General features: G+C 41.2%; 1 protein-coding gene across 1 annotated transcript in view; it reads left to right on the plus strand.

Moving 5' to 3' along the window:
- The window catches only part of PLXNC1 (plexin C1), a 69,115-nt gene that overhangs the window by 28,127 nt on the left and 17,637 nt on the right, over positions 1 to 23,351 (plus strand). The window contains exons 10-21 of the mRNA XM_082779526.1: positions 3,360 to 3,499; positions 4,642 to 4,821; positions 6,122 to 6,209; positions 7,116 to 7,322; positions 7,435 to 7,626; positions 11,051 to 11,150; positions 12,275 to 12,376; positions 12,765 to 12,868; positions 15,944 to 15,985; positions 16,454 to 16,578; positions 17,144 to 17,342; positions 18,711 to 18,857. Of these exons, the coding sequence (XP_082635652.1) occupies positions 3,360 to 3,499; positions 4,642 to 4,821; positions 6,122 to 6,209; positions 7,116 to 7,322; positions 7,435 to 7,626; positions 11,051 to 11,150; positions 12,275 to 12,376; positions 12,765 to 12,868; positions 15,944 to 15,985; positions 16,454 to 16,578; positions 17,144 to 17,342; positions 18,711 to 18,857 (1,626 nt within the window). The remainder of the gene's footprint in view (positions 1 to 3,359; positions 3,500 to 4,641; positions 4,822 to 6,121; positions 6,210 to 7,115; positions 7,323 to 7,434; positions 7,627 to 11,050; positions 11,151 to 12,274; positions 12,377 to 12,764; positions 12,869 to 15,943; positions 15,986 to 16,453; positions 16,579 to 17,143; positions 17,343 to 18,710; positions 18,858 to 23,351) is intronic.

Consider the following 23,351-nt stretch of genomic DNA (forward strand, 5'->3'; position numbering starts at 1 on the left):
TTACCTCTTAAACCCAGCAGTTCAGCTGAGGTATCTTAAACAAGATCACAAAATGTGTTTTGTTTTCTGCAGAGGTGAGTGGAATTGCAATACTTGGGCTTCTGAACATTAATATTCTGGATTTGGTGTGCATACAAGCATTAGTGCTGGTGAAAGAACAGAGAAGATTCTTCTTTGCTCTTCTTCCAAGTGCATTAATTTGACATTGGTAAATAGTTGGAATTGCCTGAGAGATGGCTTTCTTCCACATGCCTTATCTGGGAAAGACAGTGATGGACAAGGCTCTGAAAACACTAGAGGCAATCCAAAGACAGATGTTTATTTAGATGTGATTGACCCATTCAGAGGGCTTGAAATTGCTTTTGAAATCCTGCTTTCCTTTGGCTGCTGGTGCTTTAAGGAGAATGTGTTGGAGGGCTGAGAAGGAGGATTTATGTTTTCCCACATCCTCAGCTCCAGCCAAGCATTTATATAAATACACTTTATTTTGGGGATGGCAGCCCCACTCCTCCTCCCGATTCCAGCTGCTGGTTTCCATGCCCGCACCTTCCTCCCCTTGTGCTGCAGCAGCAGCTGGACTGGTTGTGCACATGCTCTCGACAAGGAAACTGATTTGGCTGGAAATAAATGTTTTCTTTTGGCAGGTTGTTTTTCAGCTGGGTTAGCTGCATGATCCAGGTCTTTGTGTGGCCTTGGAGTCCTGCACCAGTGCTGGTGGAGGAGCAGCGCAGGGACGGGGATGTGCTCCCCGGGGTGTCAGAGGCTGATTAAACCGGTCCACAGCCAAACATCTCGCTGTGACCTGCAGCCGCGCTAACCACAGCTCTGAGGATGTGTCTGTCACAGTTTACAAAGCCCCAGGGAAGCGCTGCGCTGTCCAGGGACGGGGGGCTAAGTCTCAGCAGCACAGAGCTCTATCGAAGCTGACAGGGTGGTGCTGATTTACATCACCTGAGGACCTGCTGCGCCCTTGCTGCGTGTCTCTCTTTCATCACCATGGCATCTGCATGCCTCACAACTACTGGTTTTTATAAACGTCCTTCTGCCTCTGCTGTTTCCCTTCACAGTGGCTGTGTGTGCAGGGGCTGAGGGGGCAGTGGGTCCCTTTGGAAATGAGCCCCGCAGGCCCAGCCAGCCCGCAGTGAAGCGTTGCCTCCCCTGCATCCAGTGATGAAATCCAGTTTCTTTGCTGCTGGGGAAGGTGTCGCAGACCACCACAGTCAGGTCAGGACTGTTGAGTGTCCAAGGCCAGCTGGCCCCAGAGCTGCTGGTGTCTGCCTGAAACCACAAGTCTGAGGTGGGGCCCAGTGAGGAGGCCGGCGGCGTGTCACCGCAGGGAAGGTGCAGCTGTGCGGTGAAACTTCTGGGTGAACTGTGCTCGCCGCAATTTCCAGCTAGCGTTAAAAAAAAAAAATAAATTAAAAAAAAAGGAAAGAAGGAGAACAAAGCATTCTGTACAACCATGCCATCGTTCTCTTTCTTGGCTTAGAGGCTGGCCGTTAGCTGAAGTTTGAGGAAGCCTCGTTTCCTGCCTGCAGCACCTCTGGGTGCCCTGTGTTTCCTCTCCGGTGCTCGCAGTCCCAACGTAGCTCTGGGGGTCCCTGTGTGCTTGTGTGATAGTGAACAATCCTGTCCTTCAGGGCTCCCTGCTGCTTGCCTGCAGGAGTCCATAAGCAGTCTTGCACTCCTTTATGTAGTATTTGGCTGCTGGGTGTGTGTGAGGATACTTGGGTTCCTTCAGTGCGCTGGAGGGACAGGACAAGAGATAGCTGCAATAAAGCACTGCTGCTTCACAGGCTTCAGCCTCTCAGATTTCTGCCTCATTCTTGCTCCTCGCTTACTAAGAGTTAATCTGATCCCCAGGTCAGGGTGGGAGTGAACTTTCCCCTTCAGCAGTTTGTCAGGCATTTCCTTTGCCCTCCTCCATTACTCCTGTCAGAAGTCACCTTGGAGCGAAAGAATTTCTTTAACAAACTCCTTACTTTTGCAGGCCCTTTGGCCCTGGCCTTTGCCCTCTCTTGCTCTTTCCTAAGGGAAAAGCTGTGGCTTTTGGTCAGCTGTGACAGGTCTCACATTTTTTCTGGAGTGTTTCAGTGTTTGTTGGGCCATGGCAGTGTGTGGGGAAAATGCCCCAGGGTCCTTTCTGAAACAGGCAAATGCTGTGTTTGCAGAGGACTGGAGAAGGGACGCAGGTGGTCCCCTCAGGCCATGAGCCTGAAGTCTTGATGCTGCTCTGGGACATGAAAAGATCAATGGGGAGAAAACCACTGTGGCAAGCAGTTCCCTAACTTCCCTAGAGGTTTTACACCAGCTCTGTTCTCAGTATCAGAGAAGTTGAACTTACCCATCGATGCATCCACAGGCAAACTCAACAGAAATCAAGACAATCACAAAACACTAAAAACTCAAACTGGTCGTATGGGCAGTCCAAAACCAAGCTAGAAATCGTTTGCCTGAAAAGGTCCCAAGCACTGTGATTTCAAATGAGTGTTTTCCTATTTGTTTGAAATGTTTTCAGTTTTCTCTTGATGTCTGAAAGATGCACAGAGAGGAAGCTGACTGTCTGATTATAAAACTGGGGAAGCAGCAAAACTGATTAAATGTGAGATGCTGTCAGAAGCATCAAGCAAATAGACTAGGAAAAAAAAATCTCTGTTCTCGGTAGCGTTAGTAAGTTAGAATAAGTAAATGGAAAGATACACAAAGAAAAGCCCAGTTTAAAAATTGGCTATGTTTCTTTAAGACAGACAGCATCAGAGCAACCTAGGGTTACTCTCAAATGCAGAGAGAGAGATTCGTGAACTTGTTTGCATCAAAATGAGATACCAAAAGATCCCCGCAATTGTGCTATACCTTCAGGTCAACGTATGACTTTGAAAAGACTTTCTAGTAAAGCTCATTCTGGGCTCTTTCTTGACTTTTCATTCTATGATTTGACACTGCTTCCCCTTTTCAGGTCAGGAGAGATGCCTTCATTTGTTTCTCAGATCTCTCACAGTGACAGCACCATGGTTTTTGTCTCGTGTTGTTTCGTAGTTCTTCAAGGGTCACGCTAAATGTGTCATTTCAAGCTGAGTTTTTCTGATACATACCTTCTAGCATGTCAGATTATGATTCCTTTTGGCAACTTTGTTATGAGATAAATTGAAATATAAATTATGTAGGTAAAAATAGTTGGCTTGTAAAGAAGTTGTGATTGACAGTACTTCCCAGGATCAAACTTAACAAGATCTGAAATTAATAAGAAAAATGTATCTCAGTGCTGTCAAACCCACATTCCTGTGCAGTGGTTGTTTTTGCTGCTGTTTTAACTGCCTAGCCCTTTTGTAAACAGTCTGTTTTGCTTTGTTTTCTAATAGCATATCAAAATTCATTCCATCGAACCTTTGTGGATTTCTACATTAGGCAAAAGTGAAATAACAGTCAAAGGAGAAAACTTCACACGTGCATCGGGCATAAAACTCATACTGACGGGCATCAGTGGCTGTAAACCAGACATGTGAGTTAGCACAGCTCTGAAAAGTACTACTTTTTACTTTGCATAGTGTAAATTATGTGTTTATAACCCAAAAGCCATTTTTCCCTAGCAATACAGTTGTGTGAACAGTTGTCATGGACCTCTCCTCGGTGGAGGGGGGTGCTCTGCACTCCTTTAGTTATTCTTCCACTTTAAATTCCTAGAGGATGGACATGAATGTGGTGTTTGGGTACAATATAAGGGATGGCGTGGGTGTGTGGGCAGTTCTCAGTAGTGGTTAGGACAGGTCTGCACCTGTGGCTCTCTGGTCTTGCATCAGGCAACAAGTTAGGTCACAGGAAAGCCTTGGCTTTTGTTTGGCTCTCCTTCGCTTCAGACTATCCCCCATATATTCTAGGATTTGGCTTGTGAAAGCACAGACACCGTGCCAGGAAGGGAATCTCTCATGCAACAGCTTGTACTTTTCTCTGTTGATGATTGCACAGTGTAAACCCCTAGATAATTAGGCTATCTTATTCTCAATCATTTTCAGGTGCAGCTGCAATGGCTGCCTGTGATTACCAACTCCTTTGTACATAGCTCGCACTTGAAAAAGTATTCACAAAGTACAGCTCAATTTTTACTTCAACCATGAATTTACCGGGGACCACAGAAAACAAAAGAAGAGAAGGAGAGAGAGGGAGGGAAGGACAGAAAGAAAGGGGAAGGGGAGACAAAGGGGCGGGGTGGGAAAGAGAGAAAGGAGGAGGGGAAGGAGAAAAAGACAAAGAGGGAAAGAGGAAGAGAGTGAAAAAGAATAAAGGAAAGGAAACTGAAGGTTCTCATTCTTGACTAGCTAATGAACCGTGTTGATAGAACAAAGAAGTTAAAAAAATAAACAGCAGAATTACACATTACGTTACATAGCCTTATCCTAAGGCTATGAGACCAATATCTGTACCATCTTGTGTGATTATTGTGACACACAGCAACTTCATTCAAAAGATGCCCTACTTTGTCTTTTCAACTCCCTGCTCTCTCTTTTCACCTCCATCTGGCAGCTCAAAGATTTATTCCTCTTCTCTCCTCATCCTTTGCTTTAGGTTATAGGCTTCATGCAGTAACACCAAATGAGTGGCTGAATCTGTGATTCAGCATCTGTGACTATTTTCTCTCTCCTCCAGCATTAAAGTTAGAAATGTGCTAAATGATACACAAATGACATTTGCTCTCCCACCAACACGTAAAGAGGCCAAAAGTGTATGTATACTGGCTGACGGGAGAAGGTGTTCACCAGCAATAACCCTGCATTATGTTTCACCGCCGTCATGTTTTGGAATCACACCAAATACCTCCTGGATCAGGTAAAGTGTGTCTTTCCGTACGTTTTATGTATTTAGTAAAATGTAGTTCCACTGAGCCAATATGAGCGTCCTTCCTTGGCCAGACTGCAGCTGATGGGAACTTGGATGACTGCAGTAACCTGTTGTGGAGGATGAATTTATATTGGTGAACTGGTTTAACATTTAACTTACAATAGTCACAATAGCTGCAAGACAGATCCTGTGTTTTGTAGGATTCCATAAACTTCCCCCTGTTCACCCCAAGTCTCCATCATAGAAGTTAAAAATAGTCTCTTTATACTGAAGCTAAATCCAAAACTTTGGGCATCACACACAAATTCAACCTCAGAATAACTTTGAATTCTTGGTATTAATATACACTTCACCTTCGAAACACCATAAAGTATCAGTGAATTGAAAATTAGGTGAAAATTATCTCCACTGAAGTGATAGGTGCAGACTTGCTTTAGGACGGGGTTCCCTAAAGCCAAACAAGGCCCTTTCAAGCCCCTGCTGTGTTCTGCAGGAGACATGCAGGGCAGTTTGAGACATTCTCAAGCACAGCTTTCCACCTGCCTGTCCCTCTGCCTGCACAGCAGAGTAGCAGAAGGGATTTTACTCACTTTCGTGTTCTCAATCTGACATCTTGGCATCAAACACAGGCAAGCGTGGGTTTGAGGTAATGGGTTGGTCTGGCAGCTGCAGCAGCTGAGCAGCTAGGACACGTGCCCTCACCTCCAGGTGAGGGGCAGTGCAGGCAGCTGGAAATTAATAATACCTTAAACCACTCCAACTGCGTTCAGCAGAGATGCTGGGCTAGAGCCCTCAGACACAAGCACCATTGTGTGTGCTGAGACAGATGGTCTGAATACTGCCAAGCATGTTCCCTGCGAGGTGCCTGGCACCATCGGTTTGTCCTGAGGAAAGCAAGAATTAAGCACGGCAGGACTGCTCTAGGGCAATGAAATACCATCATGTTCTTTCCTCCAGACAGAATATTAACTTGCAGTATAGTTCTTAGGTTGCATGAACAGAAAACAAGATGAAGAGTTCTTGAAAAGAAGTATGTGTTTGTGTGCTATCAAGTCATTTGGTTCTGTGCAAAAGCGTTTATCATAACATTATGAAGAAAGAATGACATTACACTATGTAGCTCAAATTATCTTGTCCTGCAGTTTGACTTTATTGTATTGCCTGCTACCAGAGCAAAATGCATGAGTAATTCATTCACAGCTAAAGCTTTAATGGGGGACTTACGTGTAGGAAAGCAGATAATTTTAACCTCGCTACTGCCTCCCCTTCCCTTTTTTTTTTTTTCCAGTGGTGGTCGCAAAATAACTGCAAGTGGTAGAAATTTTAATGTGGTGGACAGTGTGATTATTTCAGATGACCAGAGATCAAACCTCACCGTAAGTCTTAATCTCCTTTACAATACCAAATAAAGGTCTCTTAAGGGATTAGGTTTTGTTCCTAAGGCTTTAGGAGGATCTCAGTATTTTGCAAATGCTTATATACACAAAATCTGAGGCATTCTACTGAAATAAATATGACCACTTGTAGGATTATAGTTGCACATATCCTCAGTACAGGATCATGGATAAACATAAGCTACTCTTCAGCATGGTTCCCTGTGACATTTTCTGTGCTCTAAAAACTCGTTCCAAAACTGTCCTTCCTGAGCCACCATTCCCAGCCTCCAGCTGCAGGTCTGTTGGAGGAGGGGGTCTTGTACATCTCTCTGGTTTTGTGCTGAGAACACAGATGGTGCCAATGCCTCAGCAAGCAGGAGGTGACTGAAGCTAATGTTGAAATGAAATCTGAGGCTCTGAAGCAGTGGGCACCCCGTTGCTTCCTGGTCTTGCAGCACAAAGACCAGAAAACAGCAGCACCAGGCCATGGAGTTGGGCAAATGCAGCAACCCCCCCTTTAACAGGAGCAGGGGTGGGGAGAGGCAGTGCTCAAGGGGTGCTGGAGAGCTTGTCCTGCCTGTCTCATATGACCTGCATTAAGGGGAAGGAAGGAGAATTTGCTATCACTATTCCTGTCTCACTGCAGGAAATAGCTGCCTGAGCAGTGTGCAATCAGCCTTAAAACAGCACACGGAGAGTGTGATAAATGTGCTTAAAGGCAGACACTGGCTCAGTGCAGAAACTTTCTCAGGTGCTCCGCATGCAGCCGTGATCACAGAGAAGAGGTTTACCAGGTATCTGTATGAAGTCAGGAAGGCTTTAAAATGATTTTGAGTGCCTCTGTTTGTAATTGTACCCACTGTTGAGTGCTTAATGACTGTTACAGCTTTGCTATTGCTTTTCTAGGTCTCTAAGTGTTCTGGAAATGAATCTGAATATCATTACTTAACGCCAAGTCTGAGCCATGCAACAGAGGGTAAAGTTGTTGATATGATATTGAAAGTGGAAACTACCTTTATACCATGTGTCAAATTACACTATCACCCTGACCCCGTGTTCATTAACTACCAGCTGCACACTGAGCTGGATCCTGATCTGGAATTAAAAATATATGTAAGTTTGAAAGCAATAAACCACAATTCCTTATTTATAACATTGAGGGTCATTTTTTGTCTTACCATATTTAGTGACTATTTGTTATCTTAATTTTTTTTTTTCCCTCTAGAAAGAAAATGACAACCTGAATATTTCTAAAACTGAGGTAGAGGTTTATCTGTCATATATGAATGGCACACAGACCAAAAAGGTGTGGTTCAATGTCCAAAACATTACCAAAAAACCAGACCGTAGCACCATACTGTGCAAATTCAAAAGAGAAGGAACAGACAAGATTGACTTTTCCACTGTGAAAGTTTTTGTAAGTAGATTTCCCTTTTGTTGCAATTTAACAGTGTTTGGATGTTTATGTAGGAAATGTAGCATTACTGCTCTGATCATGCTCTTTTGGTACTTGGTTGTCGGGTTATATTTCTCACATCTCAGCATGCCTCCCTAGCTTAGGTACCTCTAGCAGCACTGAGTTAGCTTACTGCCTGGTTACTGCTGTGGTGCCAGAAGTAGTCTTTGCAGACCAAACTGAGCTCCCTGCTGCTGAGCTCCAGGAGAGCAGTAGCTTGTCACACCTCTGGCTGTAGCACAGGCATTGGTGATAAAATATTACTGGGATCAGGAGTGCCCCTCATCTTAGATCTGTAAGCAATCTGCTGCTGCAGTGTGGTCATGAAGAAAAGGATTCTGTCATCCTGTTCAGTTTTCCCCATTAAAACTAAATGAGTATCTTAAACTGTGCATAATAATCACTGAGACACAGGAGAGGAAAAAAAGGGGAAATTTCAATGTGCACCAAGGAGGCCAAAAGACTATGAACATATGGCACAAAGCCAGGCCCAAATATAAGAACATTAGCATGGATGTCAAAGCTAAATGGCATCTTAAGATATTTGCTCCATGAATAAGATGGAGAAATGTTTTTTTTAAATGCAATCATCACCATTTATAAGGGAGAAAAATGATGCCAGACTCTTACTGCAATGTATGGTGATATAAAACTGGTATAAAACTGAAATAACTCTATTGACTTCAAGGCATATGGCACACAGCAAAGATTAACGAAGCTCTTCTCAATTCCATATCACTGTTAACTGGTCCCCCATCTGTGGATCCTGCCATCTGAGCCAGTTATGGCATGGAAAAGTCTTTCTGAGATTGGTGTTGCGTTTTAGTATTAGTGTTGCCTTGCAGTATTACATGCCCATCCTGCAAGCTTCATAGGAGTAACTGTCATCAAAAGGTCACCACTAAGGCAAAGCAAGTTCAGTAGCTGTAATGTAACTTTTTACTTCTAGTGCCTTAAAAACACTTTTTCTAACACCAAGAAAAATGTAAAAACAGGATACATTAAATAAAAAAAAAAACGTGTTTTTTCAACCATATAAATGAATCATCATAGAAGAAGTAAGGTTTCTATGAAAAAAAGGATAAGCTAGGTACTAATGATAATCTAGGTATGGCCCATGAATAAATGTCTCTCTTGCCTGAGTTTTCAGTAAGAAAGAGGTTATTGAGTGTTGGCTCAAAGACAGGATGATCAGTCAGAGTGGAGGTGTCAGAGAAAATGCCATTCTCGTGACAGAAGCAAGATTCAGACAGATCAAGGAGCTCAAGACAGGAAGAGTGGGCTCATTCTTACCACAGCACTGACAAAGAACTGGCACGTGATATTATAGACTTGGTAGGAAAGACTAAAAAAAAAAAAAAAAAACAAAACGGTAGAGTTATGAGAGTTGGTGTAGGGCTGGAGAACAGCAAATGTACCATCAGTGTTTGAAAAGCAAACAAATCAAATCTTGATGTAGGTTTGTTGCTTTAATCCTATCTCTGTGTAAAGCTTTATAATGTATTTTGAATGAGAAGCTCTTGAAACACCTGGAGGAAAATGGAAAATGAGATAATTGTCAACTTCTTTTTAATAAAAGCAAGTTATGCTAGATATTTTTATTGGGTAAGATGAGTGATTTCCTCAGAAACAAAAAGCAGTGGTTCACATGTACCTGGAAGTTATTCAGTAAACTACTTAATGCGATCATTATGAAGACACTAGGGATAAGAACAACTGGATGCTGTGTATGGGGAGCTGCCCTTGGGCAATGCTGGTTTTCATACAGATATTATTTAATATCACTAGTGACTTGAGCACAAAAATAAGGCATGTGCTAATAACGTTTGCTGATGACGTAAAGCTCGGAGGCTTTACCAATCCAGAGGATGTTTTATAATATCATGCAGGAGGAATGAAATTAATATAGGAACAGGAGTCAGATGATTTCAGGTGTGCCATATTTAGTCTATGATTCATAAGCAGAATAAAAAGAAGATAAGGAACGAAATGGGGCCACTGACTAGGAGGGTTGTGGTGAAGATTAGAGATAATCTAAGTATGATCTGAAAATTAAATGAGTGTTTTGCCTCAGTTTTCAATAAGCAGGGATGAATAACAGGAATTTCTTCTTTAGGATCACTTTGGTTGGACATGACAGGAGGAGAAAGGCAGGTGTGTTGGTCATGGAATGACTAACATGTTTAGCCACCAGTGTATTGCAGTCTTACAAAAGGCAAATGGGATTCTAGGAAGGCTCAGACCAAAAGTAATTTGTGTAAGAACAGTGAAAACATATAAACAAACAAGGAAAAATACATTTGATGGAAGAAATAGACCTGTTTTGTCTTCTGCGCTTTGTAGCCCTAGTTTCTTTGCTTGCTCTTGTCCCTGTAGCTGCAGTGTGACTATCCAGTTGGCAGTCTCCAGCTGCCCTGGCTGCTCACATTCTGTGACAAGCCAGTGAATGAATCACCAGATCTCTGCATTCCCTGCTGTAACCCAAAATAATTTCAACCTAACTCTTCCTTTCAATTATCTGAGGCTCATTTCTATCCCCAGCACTTGGTGGTATTCTTTTTCTGTATTCAAGTGTATTTTTACTTCTAGTCTGTTTATAGTCTTAGCTACCCTTTATTTACGTGTTTTCACTGTCCTCTTGGAGATTCTCCTTTGCAAAATTTCTGCCATAATTATCAGTGGTGAATGCTTTAGTTCAATGTCTGGCAGACTTCTGTGTATTCCTAAAAACTAACGTCTGTCCTGCCTTTGACAAGGCCAGTGGTTGTTGGGGAATGTTGTACATGCTTTGTATGTTGTATTTGTTCTGCAACTGACCTTCGGGAACGCCCTGCAGTCCTACTTGAAGAGGTTGAAACATCTGCCAAGAAATGGGGAAGAGGACTCTGTGCCAGGGCCTCTATCACAAATGTTACTTCCCTCATTATCAGCTTGAGCCTTACCTTGCTTTTCTGCTCAGCAGATTAACACTGTGAGTGCAAGGAAATGCTTTTAGCTATCAACATGTGCCTCCCTCGCTGTAACATACCAGAACGTTTAGCTGTGACTCTAAAGTGCATGAGCCGCTTGGACAGCTGGAGGCCTCCTTCTGCCCTTCCTTATGTTCAGTTGAGGGCTCTTGTTTGCAGCATAAACAGTGGCAAAATTTGGTGTTTCATGAGGACTTCCAATTTTTTCTTTAGGCACTGCTCTGTTATCCTGATCAAACAACAAATATGGTAGAAGTTGTTTGTTTTGGTTCACATATTTTTTTCCAAATTGCTACCGTCTTCCCAGGTATCTGCAGAAACAGGGTACTTAATATGCTTCAAATATTCATTAAATGACATTTTAAGTATTGATGTAACATCTGTCCTCTACTAACACAGGCATTGTTTTTCTTCAGGTCAAATTAGGAAATTTTGAGCTTGAAGTCAAACCAACATCATCATATATATATTTATATGTCCTTATTTTGCTGCCTATTGTAGTGGGTGTCATTATAGGTAAGTACCATAATGTGTTTTCAGCTTTTGATTAGCTGCAGGAGATAATCACAACACATAAACACCTACAAAGAAACACTTCAAAGAGAGAAGAAGAGCCAAACCCCAAACTTACTTACCCACAAACTGAAATTTGTCAAAGATATATACACAAACCAAACTGTCTTGTATAAGACAGTCATAGTCAGGTGGTTTTTTGCCTGTTCTCAATAAGAGTGGACAGTTTACTCTGGTCTGGTAGTGAAGTCCATCTTCTACTACAGCATGTTATAAGACAGTAGTTTTGGCCATTCTGCTGGGATTATTCACCATCATGTAGGGAGGCAAGCCTTAGGACCTACATTTTTGTGTCACAAGTTAGGCATTTCCAGCTGTCAGAGCTGGGCTTCCCTCCCATACCTTGGGGCAGATGTTCTCGATCCAACAGTTTATCCACAGGCAGTGTTTGTGGTGTTTCTGCTCAGTCTCATTTGGATCATTTGTGAATTAATAGTTCATTATGAAACTGAGGAGGTATCATAATTTCATAATTATCCCATTGTCTTTTTGTCACTCCTCTTTTTCTAAATGTCATGACCCAGTTATGTGTTCAATAAATTTCAGTTTAATGTAATAAGTTTGGGGTTTGACTCTTCTTTTGTTTGGTTGGGTTTCTTTTTTAAAAGTGCATTAGCTTTACAACAACCTTATCTAGTGCCTTTTATTTCTCAAAATAAGCTTTAGGGAAGTTAACAGTTAGGAATTGGTTTTCCTGTTCAAAACTGCTTTTCCTGCTTAATCAGGGCTACCTCAAGTAGGTTGTTAATAGCAGAAATGCTTGTTAGAGTCTCTGACTCACTGTGCGGGTTGTACATTTATATATCAGAATATGCTGTACACTCAAATAAAGTTGGATTGACATGACCTCATTACAATAAATGTTTTTTATTAAACATGGTTTTGGATCCAGGTAACTAGTGCTCATGGGTACTATCACACTGGTGACGGTAGAAGAATTAGCCCTTCTGAAGAGCGCAAGTGTATATTAATCTTTCTGTTTCTTAAAATAATATTAAAATACGTCCTGTCAAGGAGTTGTCTGTTCTGAAATTTCGTTACTCTTTTTTTTTTTCCTTCCTTTTTAGTGGCATTCATAGTTACTAGATACAAATCCAAAGAGTTAACCCGTAAACAGAGTCAGCAACTTGAACTGCTGGAGTACGAGATTCGGAAAGAAATACGCGAGGGTAGGTCTAAAGAGCTTTATAGTGCTTAAGTACACAGTATTATTTCTGAAATGAAATGCTCAAGGAGAAGCGCACATAATATAAACATTTTAATTTTATAGCTATTAAAATATTTTTGTGTTGTATCAGAGTTTCTCTTTAATGTTGGTGTGCACTGCAGTAGCAGATAGCCCTAAGCTAATAGGATTGCATGTAATAATTTCCTTCAACAAAAGTGAAGATAAAAATGGATTGATACTTTCCAGCTCTTAATTGCTTTGCAAAAACAACCCCTCTTGCCTGAAAACTGCTCTTAAGGAACATCTATTGGATCCAAGTTATAATTGTGGAGATGATTTTGTGTCAACTAAACTAACCCTCTGGGTGGGGAGGGGGGCTGTTTTTTCAGGATTTGCTGAACTGCAGATGGATGAACTAGATGTGGTGGACAGTTTTGGAACTGTTCCCTTCCTTGACTACAAACACTTTGCTATTAGAACTTTCTTTCCAGAGGTAAATATTTACAAGTCTTTCAGTTGTCAGCCCTTCATAATAATAAAAAAGCTAGGAATATAAGGATAAATAACTCAAGTAAATACTACACAGTCATTGTACATTGTTTTCACAAGAAACTTTTCTTAAATCAAGAGCTCCCAGAGAACACTTAAGGCTGTACATCTCTATATTTAACCAAGCCTAAATGCTGTAGTTAAAGCACCACTGTTGAATTTTCAAGGGTTGTGTACTCATCAGTTTCTTTTTGCCCAGCCTCACTAAGTTGCTTGCCTTTCAGGCCATCCTAACAAAGCTATAATTTATCCATTGCTTTTTTGTTCTCATGTATTCACTTCCCATGCTATAGCTAATTAAAGTAACAGTCAGGCAAGCTAATATGCTAGCTAACATCATGACACTTTCTAATTAGACTTGTGCTGCTGACAGAAGTGGTAGGACCTTGATTCAAAGGAATACAGATCAAATGCTTAAAAATTACATAAGTACTTAAGTGCTGTCCAGTTTAGAAATGGGTATTTTCATTATTCTTTGAAGCAGTTTGTGCCACAGCATGATAAAAGGACAGGAGAGGCCTTTTCTTCAATGTTTTGTTTTTTTCTCTTCTCTTTTTTGGTCGCAGTTTGACAAGCTAGTAAGTGCACTTGCCACAGCTTTCAAAATTATGCCACGTTAACCAGCTCTTATTGGCATTTACTAATTGGCAGAAGCTCTGGTCTCAGCTGGTAACATTTTATTGTGTAACTGACACCAATGAGCAGAAACATTTGGTTAGTGTAGTGGTGTGTTAAGTTATAGCTGGTACATAGTTTATACTAGTCAACATATGTCACTTACCACTGCTGTGGCCCAGTCCTGCAGCCTTGTCTGCACACTGCTTCACTTTATTGCTGTGCATAATCCAATGGAAGGTTCATCGTGATAAGGTTAAACCCATGTGACGGATGCAGAATTGGGTCCCTTGCTTGTACCATGCCAAACAGCAGATACTAAATCAGATTCATATTCAACAAGTACATATATGTGATCTTCATATACTTGAGTCCAGTTCTTACACCACAGGAGGTTGGCAGTATCTCTCCTTCACCTGTTTTAATGCTCTGGGTTTATTTTCTATGGAGTCATTGCAAGGTTCAAATAAAATGGACCAAGAAAATCTGCTTTCTGCATTTCTTCATTTCACTCTGTTTTATTGCCAGGCATATTAGCATAAAATTGTGTTTTTATTTTTAGGAATGTATCTTTTTCCTATTGATAATCCCCTGTCAAAACAGTAACAATCTGTAGAAGCTGTCTGGGTGGAAATGCTTTGCAAATAAAATGGAAAGAAAAAAAAAGGCACAAAGTATGTCACTCTGTTGCATTATGTAAGGTCAGAAAAGGATGAAATCCTTTTTTTGCCTTAGGGAGTCTCATGCCACCTCGCATCCTGGAGATGTTTCCAATTAAGACTTAGTCTCAGTTTGAAACACCTGTAACATGGATGTAAACTTGCCACTGTTAACTCTCTACAGACATGCTGTGTCAGGCAAGTTATTAAATGTCTTCTGGATCAATTTTTCCTGCAAAGTAGTTATCACTTATATTGCAGGAGCATCCAAACATACTTTGTGCTATGTGCATGTGGCAGGAGAGAAGTGCTCTATTAAGCAGATACTGCAGATGAGCAGAAAAGGTTCGGGGACAGTAGATTACAACCTACGGTTAGAAAGGTTGAAGTGATAAACCGTCAACCAACGGTCAGAAAGGTCAAAGTGATAAACCATCACTTCCCTTGCTAACCTGCTCTTCTGGGCATCTTCTGTAGTCAGTGTGAGGACAGACAGCTCGATGTGATTCACCCCACTTGCCTGAGACATCTGCCTCAGGACAGGAGTAGTTGCTGAAGGAGGGAGTCGGGTAACTAGGATTAGGAGTGGGGAACCCCTTCTTCTTTGTGAGCTTCTAGCTTCCTGCTGTTTCAGTTTTCTGTATTTAGTCTGGCTCGATAGCTTGTGTTTCGTGCTTAATGCTTATAGGTGTTAAACAGATATTACAGCTATTCTTAAAATATTCCTTATGTTCAGCCTGATTTTTGCTTTACTTGTTAAATCTGGTTTATTACTTTTGTTTTCCCTCCATTTTCCACACTGTTTGGTTTAATGGTACCATGCTTGTTCCCTGTTTGCAACCATTTTTCACCTTTTATGTGGTTCCAGCTGCTTAAAAGGGGGGGAGAGACACAACATGACTAGGGAGAGGGAGTTTTACTGGCAGGTGTTGGTAGGGATGCTGAAGAAAAGTTATGAAAAAATGTGAATATAGCCAGTAGAGGAATATGATGTTAGAAAAGAAGAGAACAGGAGGCATGAGGAAAGGGAAGGATTAAAAAAACAGGGGCTGCCAGCACCACAGATAAAGCAAGCAATAGTAAATGTTACTAGTGTAAATGTGATGCTCAAGGATACTGCTTTGGGAACATGCAAGTGCACTGGGGGCCTTGCAGGCTGTGAGAGTCAGACAAGAAGCATTTGCAAAGTATTTGAGAACTGTGGGCTTCCTTTTGCTGTGGCAGCTTTTGCTAGGGCTGGGTGTGTGGTGGCACCTGTGCCTCTGTGGAGACTGACAGCGTGGAGACCTCCCGGAGAGTTCATTTGTGAACATCCGTAAAGTGCTTTGCAATGAATGGAGGCAGATGAACTCAAGTGTCACTGCATTACAGAAACTGTATATTTGCCTTCCAGAACAGTGCAGCCGGGAGGATCCCTTGCACACCAGCACATTGGCAGATGAAGATAATAAACAGCCCTTCCTGCAGGGCATTAGTTCACTGCTGTGCTAGTGCAGCTCGGCAGCCCAGAGTAACACACAGTAGTCCTGAAGTTAATATCAGGCCATCTTTCGGCGTTTATTTTCCAGTGAACCTGGCAGAAGTCATTGTGTAGAGTTTTTATACTGTAGCCACACTTAATGGAAATCCTAGGCTCTATTTCAAGTTGTAAGCCATCAGGAACAGGCTTGGCGTATTTAATGTGCATGTGCTAGAAAGTTGTGGTATACATCAGAATGATACATATGACCTGTCTTGTATTTTAGTCAGGAGGCTTTGCGTCCATCTTCAGTGAAGACATGCCACAAGTAAGTCGATGGAGTGTGATATGCCTTGAATATTTTGTCATGAGTGATTGCATCCCTTATCTGAGTGTTGTGCTATAACACATCAGATGGCACTTTCATTACATTCCTTGTCCCCATGGGGAGGGTTACATGGATTTATGTATAAAAGGAATTTGATGTGTAAGATTCTGTTACTTAGTGTATGTTATGACTTACTGAAATAAAATAAACAGAATCTAGTTGTGGCAGATAACAGGCAAACTGTTGGCATGATTTTGTGGGTGTACTAGAAAAGTGTGCTCTCTGTGTGTTGTACACAAACACAAATGCGTTTAAGTAAAATCATGAGACCCATGAAATAAATGCAAAATTCCCATGTATTTAAATGAGGCCAGGATCTTGCCCTGTGTGTTGCTTACCATTTTTCTGAGCATTAAGAATCCCTCATAGCCAAACTACAGCGTACTTACTTTTCTTTAACTGTTCCAGAGCAGAGACCAAACGCGCAAGGATGAAAGCTTCAACATGTTGCATGCTTTAATTTGTAACAAGAACTTTCTTGTTACTCTCATTCACACCCTTGAAAAGCAGAAAAATTTCTCTGTGACAGACAGGTATAGTATGATTATGCTTATCATCTTCAAGACAAAGAGCTAGCAGAAAAAAATCAGCATAGATTGTAGCACCCAAATGTAACTTCCACTTCTTGCAAAATAAGCTTGCACTACTCCAGAACATTTTTCCATGTTCTCCATCTGCACACACTGAGGAAGAAAAAAACATTGCCATTAAACAAGCTATTAAAGAAAAAACAGAAAGTTTGTGCATGTAAACAAAGAGGCAACGGAGCAGGAAAACTCACTTCAAAACTATAAAGACTTCCTGCAGTTACGTCAACAGTTTTACAGTTTAGAAATGTACTGTCACTGAAGCAGGTGTTATTCTGCAGAATTAAATGCAGAGACACAAATTTTGTGTTTAAAAAATAATCACAAGAGCAGATGGACTTGCATTTTTTTATATTTCTTTATACATCAGTGGACAGATTCAGTGCCCGAGAAAGGAAAACTTAGGATATGAACTCTGCTAAAGTGTGTTTCTTTTATTGAAGATGACTGGGAAGAGAAACTCCAAATAATACAGCATTGTCTCTTTTTTTTTTTTTCCTTTTCTGAACAGGTGCTTGTTTGCATCCTTCTTGACTATTGCACTACAAACTAAGCTAGTTTATCTAACCCATATTTTGGAAGTGTTGACAAAGGACTTGATGGAACAATCAAGCAATGTACAGCCTAAACTCCTGCTTAGACGAACTGAATCTGTGGTAGAAAAATTGCTGACAAACTGGATGTCCGTCTGCCTTTCTGGTTTTCTCCGGGTATCTGTACATTTTTTCACTGCATAAGATATACAAAGAGTATTGTTAACTGATGTCTTCCCTAAGTAATATTAATGGGATCTGTACTAAGCTGTGTCTAACATTTAAGGTACCCTCTTCTAGTTTAGGTGACATAGCTAGCTATCAGCAAGGGGATGTAGAAAAAGAGAAGGTCTGTAAGAGATGATTGTTTCATTTATTTGGCTGAGATTTGGGTAGTTTTGCAACTCTTGCATATCCTTTTCTTGTGTAAGCCATTATTGCATCTCTATGAGATGTATTTCAATAATAGTAAAAGACTGGTACACTTGTAAAATGCAATTTGTACCTTTCTATGTGAGCTGCTGAAAAGCTACCATGTAATGGAAGTTTAAGGCAGACCATCTTCCTTCCAACTTGTTAACCCCCAAACAGCATTGCAGATTTCAAGAGCTAAATGACTTCAAGTGGAAACAAAATAAGCGTTTTCTTTCATTTTTCAACTTGTTATTTTAGCCCACTTGGTAGCACTTCAATCTTGGTTTCAGTGCTTGGTTATGCTTCCTGTCTCACTGGTGTGATGGTGTCACACTTGGTATCAGTCATATCAATCCTTGCTGTACCATCGATACAGTAGCAGAATTATTTGGGGTTCAGCACTGGTTTCCTGAAACCCCAGGAGAAAGCCAAGGAGCTGTCAGAAAGATTTTTTCTTGACACACCAGTCATCTTTATGGAGCTGGGCTAGTGAGATTATTTGGGCTGTGGGATTGATGTTGCATGGAAGCGAAGATCTATCCTTCCTTGCTCGGGTGTTTACCTGGGCCCTGGGCTTCAGGCTGGACAGGAAAACCCCAATATCATTCCCTCTTTTGTTGATACCAGTGTATGTCCCACCACTTTGCTGCCAAGGCTTTTCTCAGGGGTCACAAGAGGAGAAACCAGTTTAAAAGGAAGTTAGATGTTAGCTTGTTTTCTCACAAGACTGAAAAGGAAGAAATAGTTGATATATGCATGTGAACACATGCACGTTTTCCCCACCACCAGCTCTTTGGTGGAACTAGGGAGCATCTGCCAGGTGGAGAAGGAGCAGCTTGTCTGTAGTGTACTTGTGCACAGCAAGGGGCTGTGAGCTCTATTGCCATACACTCCAGCTGTCTCTTGCTATTTGCATGAGACTTTCACACTGAAAAGCAAAGTCAAAGGATGGAGGTTAAACAAATAACTTGGTAAGTCTGCTCACAGGGATTTTCTTTCTTAATTGCAAGATAACAATTTAGTTAAAAGGAAATAACTCAATTTGTTACACTTGATTTTTTTTCTATTTATTCATGCCCCTTTAGTGACTACAAATATAAACATGTTCCTTGTGTTTGTTTCATATCCTAGGAGACAATCGGTGAACCTTTCTATTTGCTAGTGACAACCCTCAATCAGAGGATAAACAAAGGACCTGTGGATGCAATAACTTGCAAAGCCCTGTACACACTTAACGAAGACTGGCTGCTGTGGCAAGTGTCTGAATTCAAAACAGTGGTACGTTTGGCAGTTTGCATTACAAAACCAGACAGCTGCAATGGTTTTCTCTTTTTCTAGGAAGGTAAATTAAGGCTGTTAAGGCATAACCACACTAAGGTGATGGTTAAGTTTCCAGATAGAGAAGAACAACATTAATCGCCAAAAGTTAGGTTAAATGAAGTGTCCGGGTATTAAAATTCCTTCTTATTTTAAAGTGTATTACAAAAATGTAAACATAAGCTTAGAATTTTAACTAAATTGCACTTCTTCAGCGAATGAAGGAATGGAATGCAGAGGTTTTATTTTTCTGTTGTGTTTTGTTGTGGCTAATCTTCAGGCAGCTGTGGGCTTCCATGTTATTAGCTCCAAATTAGCAAGGTTACAGAGTGGTGCATTTTAATTAGCTGCTTGGTTAAAAACAAGCTAATTGGGAAACTTAGCTAACTTTCAGAACTTTACCATAGATTTCTTTCCCAAAACAACTGCAAAGTGCTTCCTATTTTACAGCTACAAAGAGAATTCTTTGAATACTGGACTTCCCTGACTGTCATTCTGAAACTGAGGGGAGAAGGGACAGCAAAGATTACTGCATTTTTAAGCATGTAAAATCTGTGACTTTTTGAGTAGAAGATCTGAAATACTTCTAGGAGTAACCAGAGTCCATTTTTTCCAGAATTTCTAAATGATTTTGAGGCTGAGAGCTTAAAAATCCACATTTCCAGTCATTTCCTCAGCTTCCTTGCTTCTCAGCTCCTCACTTCTTATTGGAGTTACCAGACATACTTAGGAGTATGGGAAGTGTGTCTGACAGGGGAATTCAGAGCTTGGGAGCAAAAACGGCCAGGCAAAGGCTGCCATGAAAAGGACAGTGCAGGTGCCAGTGGCTCTGGAGGAGAAATTAGGCCTTTCCACAGCCCAGATCTTGAGCCTCAGGTAGGGCTGGAGTTTCCAGGTCTGCCTGTTTTCCATGATTGCAGCAAGAACCTGGAGGTCCTAAGATGCCTTGTATTGGAGTAGGTTACATGACCCTGGAAATTGTGGCTGGTCAGCACCCATTGGACTGGCAGGGGCAAAAGTTGGGTCATGTAGGAAGCTCACCAAAATGATTGCTTTTCTGTGGCACATTTCTGAGTTGTCATTTTCAGCTGACAATTCTTGAACTACCAAATTTATAGTCAAATAGACCAAAGTTCTTGAACTACCAAATTTATACTCAAATTCTTAGAGCCATTTACAAAACTGCTGTTGGAAGCATCATTTGAAGATACTTCAAGCCAAGTTACCGCTGTGTGCATTTGGAAAGGACATTGGACTGAAAATTAGTTAAATGCATAATACCATATCTGTGTTTTCCTTGTTTGTGCACTGCATTTGGGATCGAGGGTAAGTTTAAATCCATTACTATACGTAGCCATAGGATACAAAACCCAGTAGTTATGCAGATAAATACTTTTCAGGCAAGCTCAATATGCCTGTTACTAGTAGACTATGCAGGAATATCTGGTCCTGTGGAATTGATTGTCTTTTCTTATTTATAGCACAAATCCACATTGAGAGATGACTCGGGGGATAGCTGACTGTGAACCTACAGAACATTGCCTTAAATACTTTTCCCAGTACTACTTCTATGCAAGCAGTTGTTGATAGGGTCTTGCAGGCAGCCAGCAGTGAAGAGAAGAGACGAGAAGTGGTCTGAAGGACTCAGTATCTGTGGGGAAGGCTGTCTGCAGATGGATGAGGAAGTGAGAGTAGATAGCTTTTCTCAAATGTTGGTTGCTGCCCTTGTACTTCTCATTATTTCTTATTTTATTACTTTTATCACTTATTCTTGCTTTTTAATGGTACTGCTTTAATAAATGATAGTGTTACAAGATTAATAAGGCAGCTTGCTATCCTGAGGTTCAGCAGTGTATTGGACTCAAGTGAGAAGTGGCTGAATATTCCCTTTAAAGCTGTCAGAAGAGGGGAGAGGATCCTGCAGTAGAATTATGGGGATGGAGCAGAAGGACTCTAGCTCTGGATGGACAAGGAGAAAGTTTTGTTTGGTGTTTTGTATAAGATTTATGCCAGAAATTAAAGCTGTACTGTGGAAGAGATTTAGGTGGAACAGAGAGGCTTTCTGGGCTGGGAAAGCAGGCCAACTGTGCACGTTTTCTCTTCAAGAATAGCACTTAGCAAGATGCAGAAGAAGTCAGCTTTTCTTCTGTCACTAACACCATTTCACATGCACTGCAGTGACATACAGGAGCTGTGAGTGTACAGACAGGGAACCGAGCATCTTTTTCGCCTTTCTTTGAAAGCTAATCTCTGCCTAAAAGATTGCATTTTTTGTTGTTGTTGTTTTCTGCATCAAATAAGTTCTGAGCTGTGTTTGCACATTTGGTCACTGCCATAGTATTCCAAGTCTTGCAGTCTTTTGTAAGGGGTTTATTTAGTGCTTTTCAAAGGTCCCACCATAGTGGTATGCTAAAGCATGCTTGTCCAGAGCACGGCATACAAAGCAACCCAAAAGTGGGTGTTAGGAAGTTACTGCAGCATGTCTGCAGACAGACAGTGTCCAGAGTTTTAAGGTATGTAGACACTTGAAGATGCAGGGAGGCATCTAGTACAGGGTTGAACTCTGAAATCAGTGGCAGGGCACAAACAAGGGTGTGGGCACGGGAGATGCAAATCTTTTCAGGAGTGAGACTTCCATTCCAAACCAATAAAAGCAGGATACAGCCAGGCTCCTGAAAATCAGGGGGAGTCTTCTCCTAAACACATCACTTAGGCCCTTGGGCAGGAGAAGGAAGAAGTGCTGGGTGTGCATAAAGAAGGACAGGAGAGTTTTTCTAAAATTCAGGCCATTTGTAACAAGGAAAAAAAAAAAAAGAAAAAAAGAAAAAAAAAAAAAAAAAGAAGTGCATTAGTTTTGAATTACATTAGAGCTGTTCCTTGGCTGGGCTGTGTGCCTCTTTTAAAAAGGCCACAGACCTTGGGATCAGCCAACCCCCTACTGTTACCACTCTCTGCTGGAAAGGGTCAGATATTGAATAGGGCTGAGCTTCTGAAGTCAATACTCAAGCAGAGGAATTGAAAGAAGGATGCTTTTAAAAGCGTTGGTCCAGTGTGAGCTGGGGAGCTGTGTGGTTTCATGCTGTGCTTATATTTGAGTATTGAGAAATAAAACTGCCTTTAAAGAGACCTGGATGTGTCACAGAGCCTTTCAGAGGCTGAGGAGGCAAGTCTGCTCTCTCACAGGCAAACAAGTGGCTGCACCTCTCGGTAGACAATTTGCTCAATGACTAATGAAAAAACACTGTCCAGCTGAGTGTTAACATTTGACTGAAGTGTTGTTTGTTTGTTTTTTTTTAAATAGAAAAGCTACACAGTGTGGACCCAGTCTAGGAGAAATTCTTGGTGGAATCTCTCCTGTGGGAAATCAGGGGAGGACCTGTTCATATGGTAGACTTCATGCTTGGGCATTTAAGAGCTACAATCTTCTCTTGAATGGTCACTACTTAATTTTAAAAAGGGATTTGGGCTGTTGAATTCTATGTGCTGAAATAAGTTTGCATTTTTGGGTGGGAAGAAACAATCTAATTCACCCATTCAGACGAGTCTTTTATCGAAAGTGAAGCGAAGCTGTGTGGTAAAAGGTTGTTTAAAGTGTTGAACTGCTTCACTAGTTAAAAGAAGGGTGTTAAAAGAGTGGGAGGGATGTCAGGGAGCAAAGCAGAGAGAGGGAACCCAATTTCCTACTGAGACACCATGGATGTGGTATTATTGGTCATACGTGTGAGAGATAAGGAAACTATTAAAGGCATGTGACACACGGGGATTTTCATCACAGGAAGGGACACAGCAGCCCTTGCTAGGAAGTCAGCAGTGCAGCTGTTGTCTACAGAAGAGCCTTCCGAGTTAGATACGGATCGAATACCGTACTGTAGTACAGTGCCCATCTAGCCCAAATTTAACTCCCGTAACATTTTCTGTGCCAATTTCTTGGCTTTTCTATAACCTTTTGGCTGCTGTGGAAGGATCATACAATCAATCTGATTATTCTTGTTTGCTGTATTTCATGGTCTGGGATACAAGAACGTAGGTTTAAGGCAATATTGTCTGTACATGATGGTGCTGTCTCCTTTACACAAATCTCTTTCACTGATCAAAAGGTTTTCATGTTCTGTTAGACTGTCTGATAAATGGAAATGTATGCTGTTCAGATGCAAAGCTGAACAGAGAACAGGGTAATGAATAAGAGCCCTTGAATTTCTGAGATGAATTTTCTTTACATCTAATAAAAAAGGTATAATGCATTCCCTTATTAAACCACATCTGATTTGTTATTTGCTATGTTTATTAAGAGCTTTACTGAAAAATTCCTTGTTTGAGATTCATTTTCAGGAAAGCTGCAAATCTGAAAAATCATCTGTAAACATTGTCTTCAAATGTCATTATTACTGTCACAGCATGAGTGAAAAATGTTGGGTTTTGTTTGTTTGTTTGTTTTTTCCCCCCTGTGTTTTAGTT

This window comes from Aythya marila (assembly GCF_965140915.1).
Source record: "Aythya marila genome assembly, chromosome: 1".
Lineage (NCBI taxonomy): Eukaryota > Metazoa > Chordata > Aves > Anseriformes > Anatidae > Aythya > Aythya marila.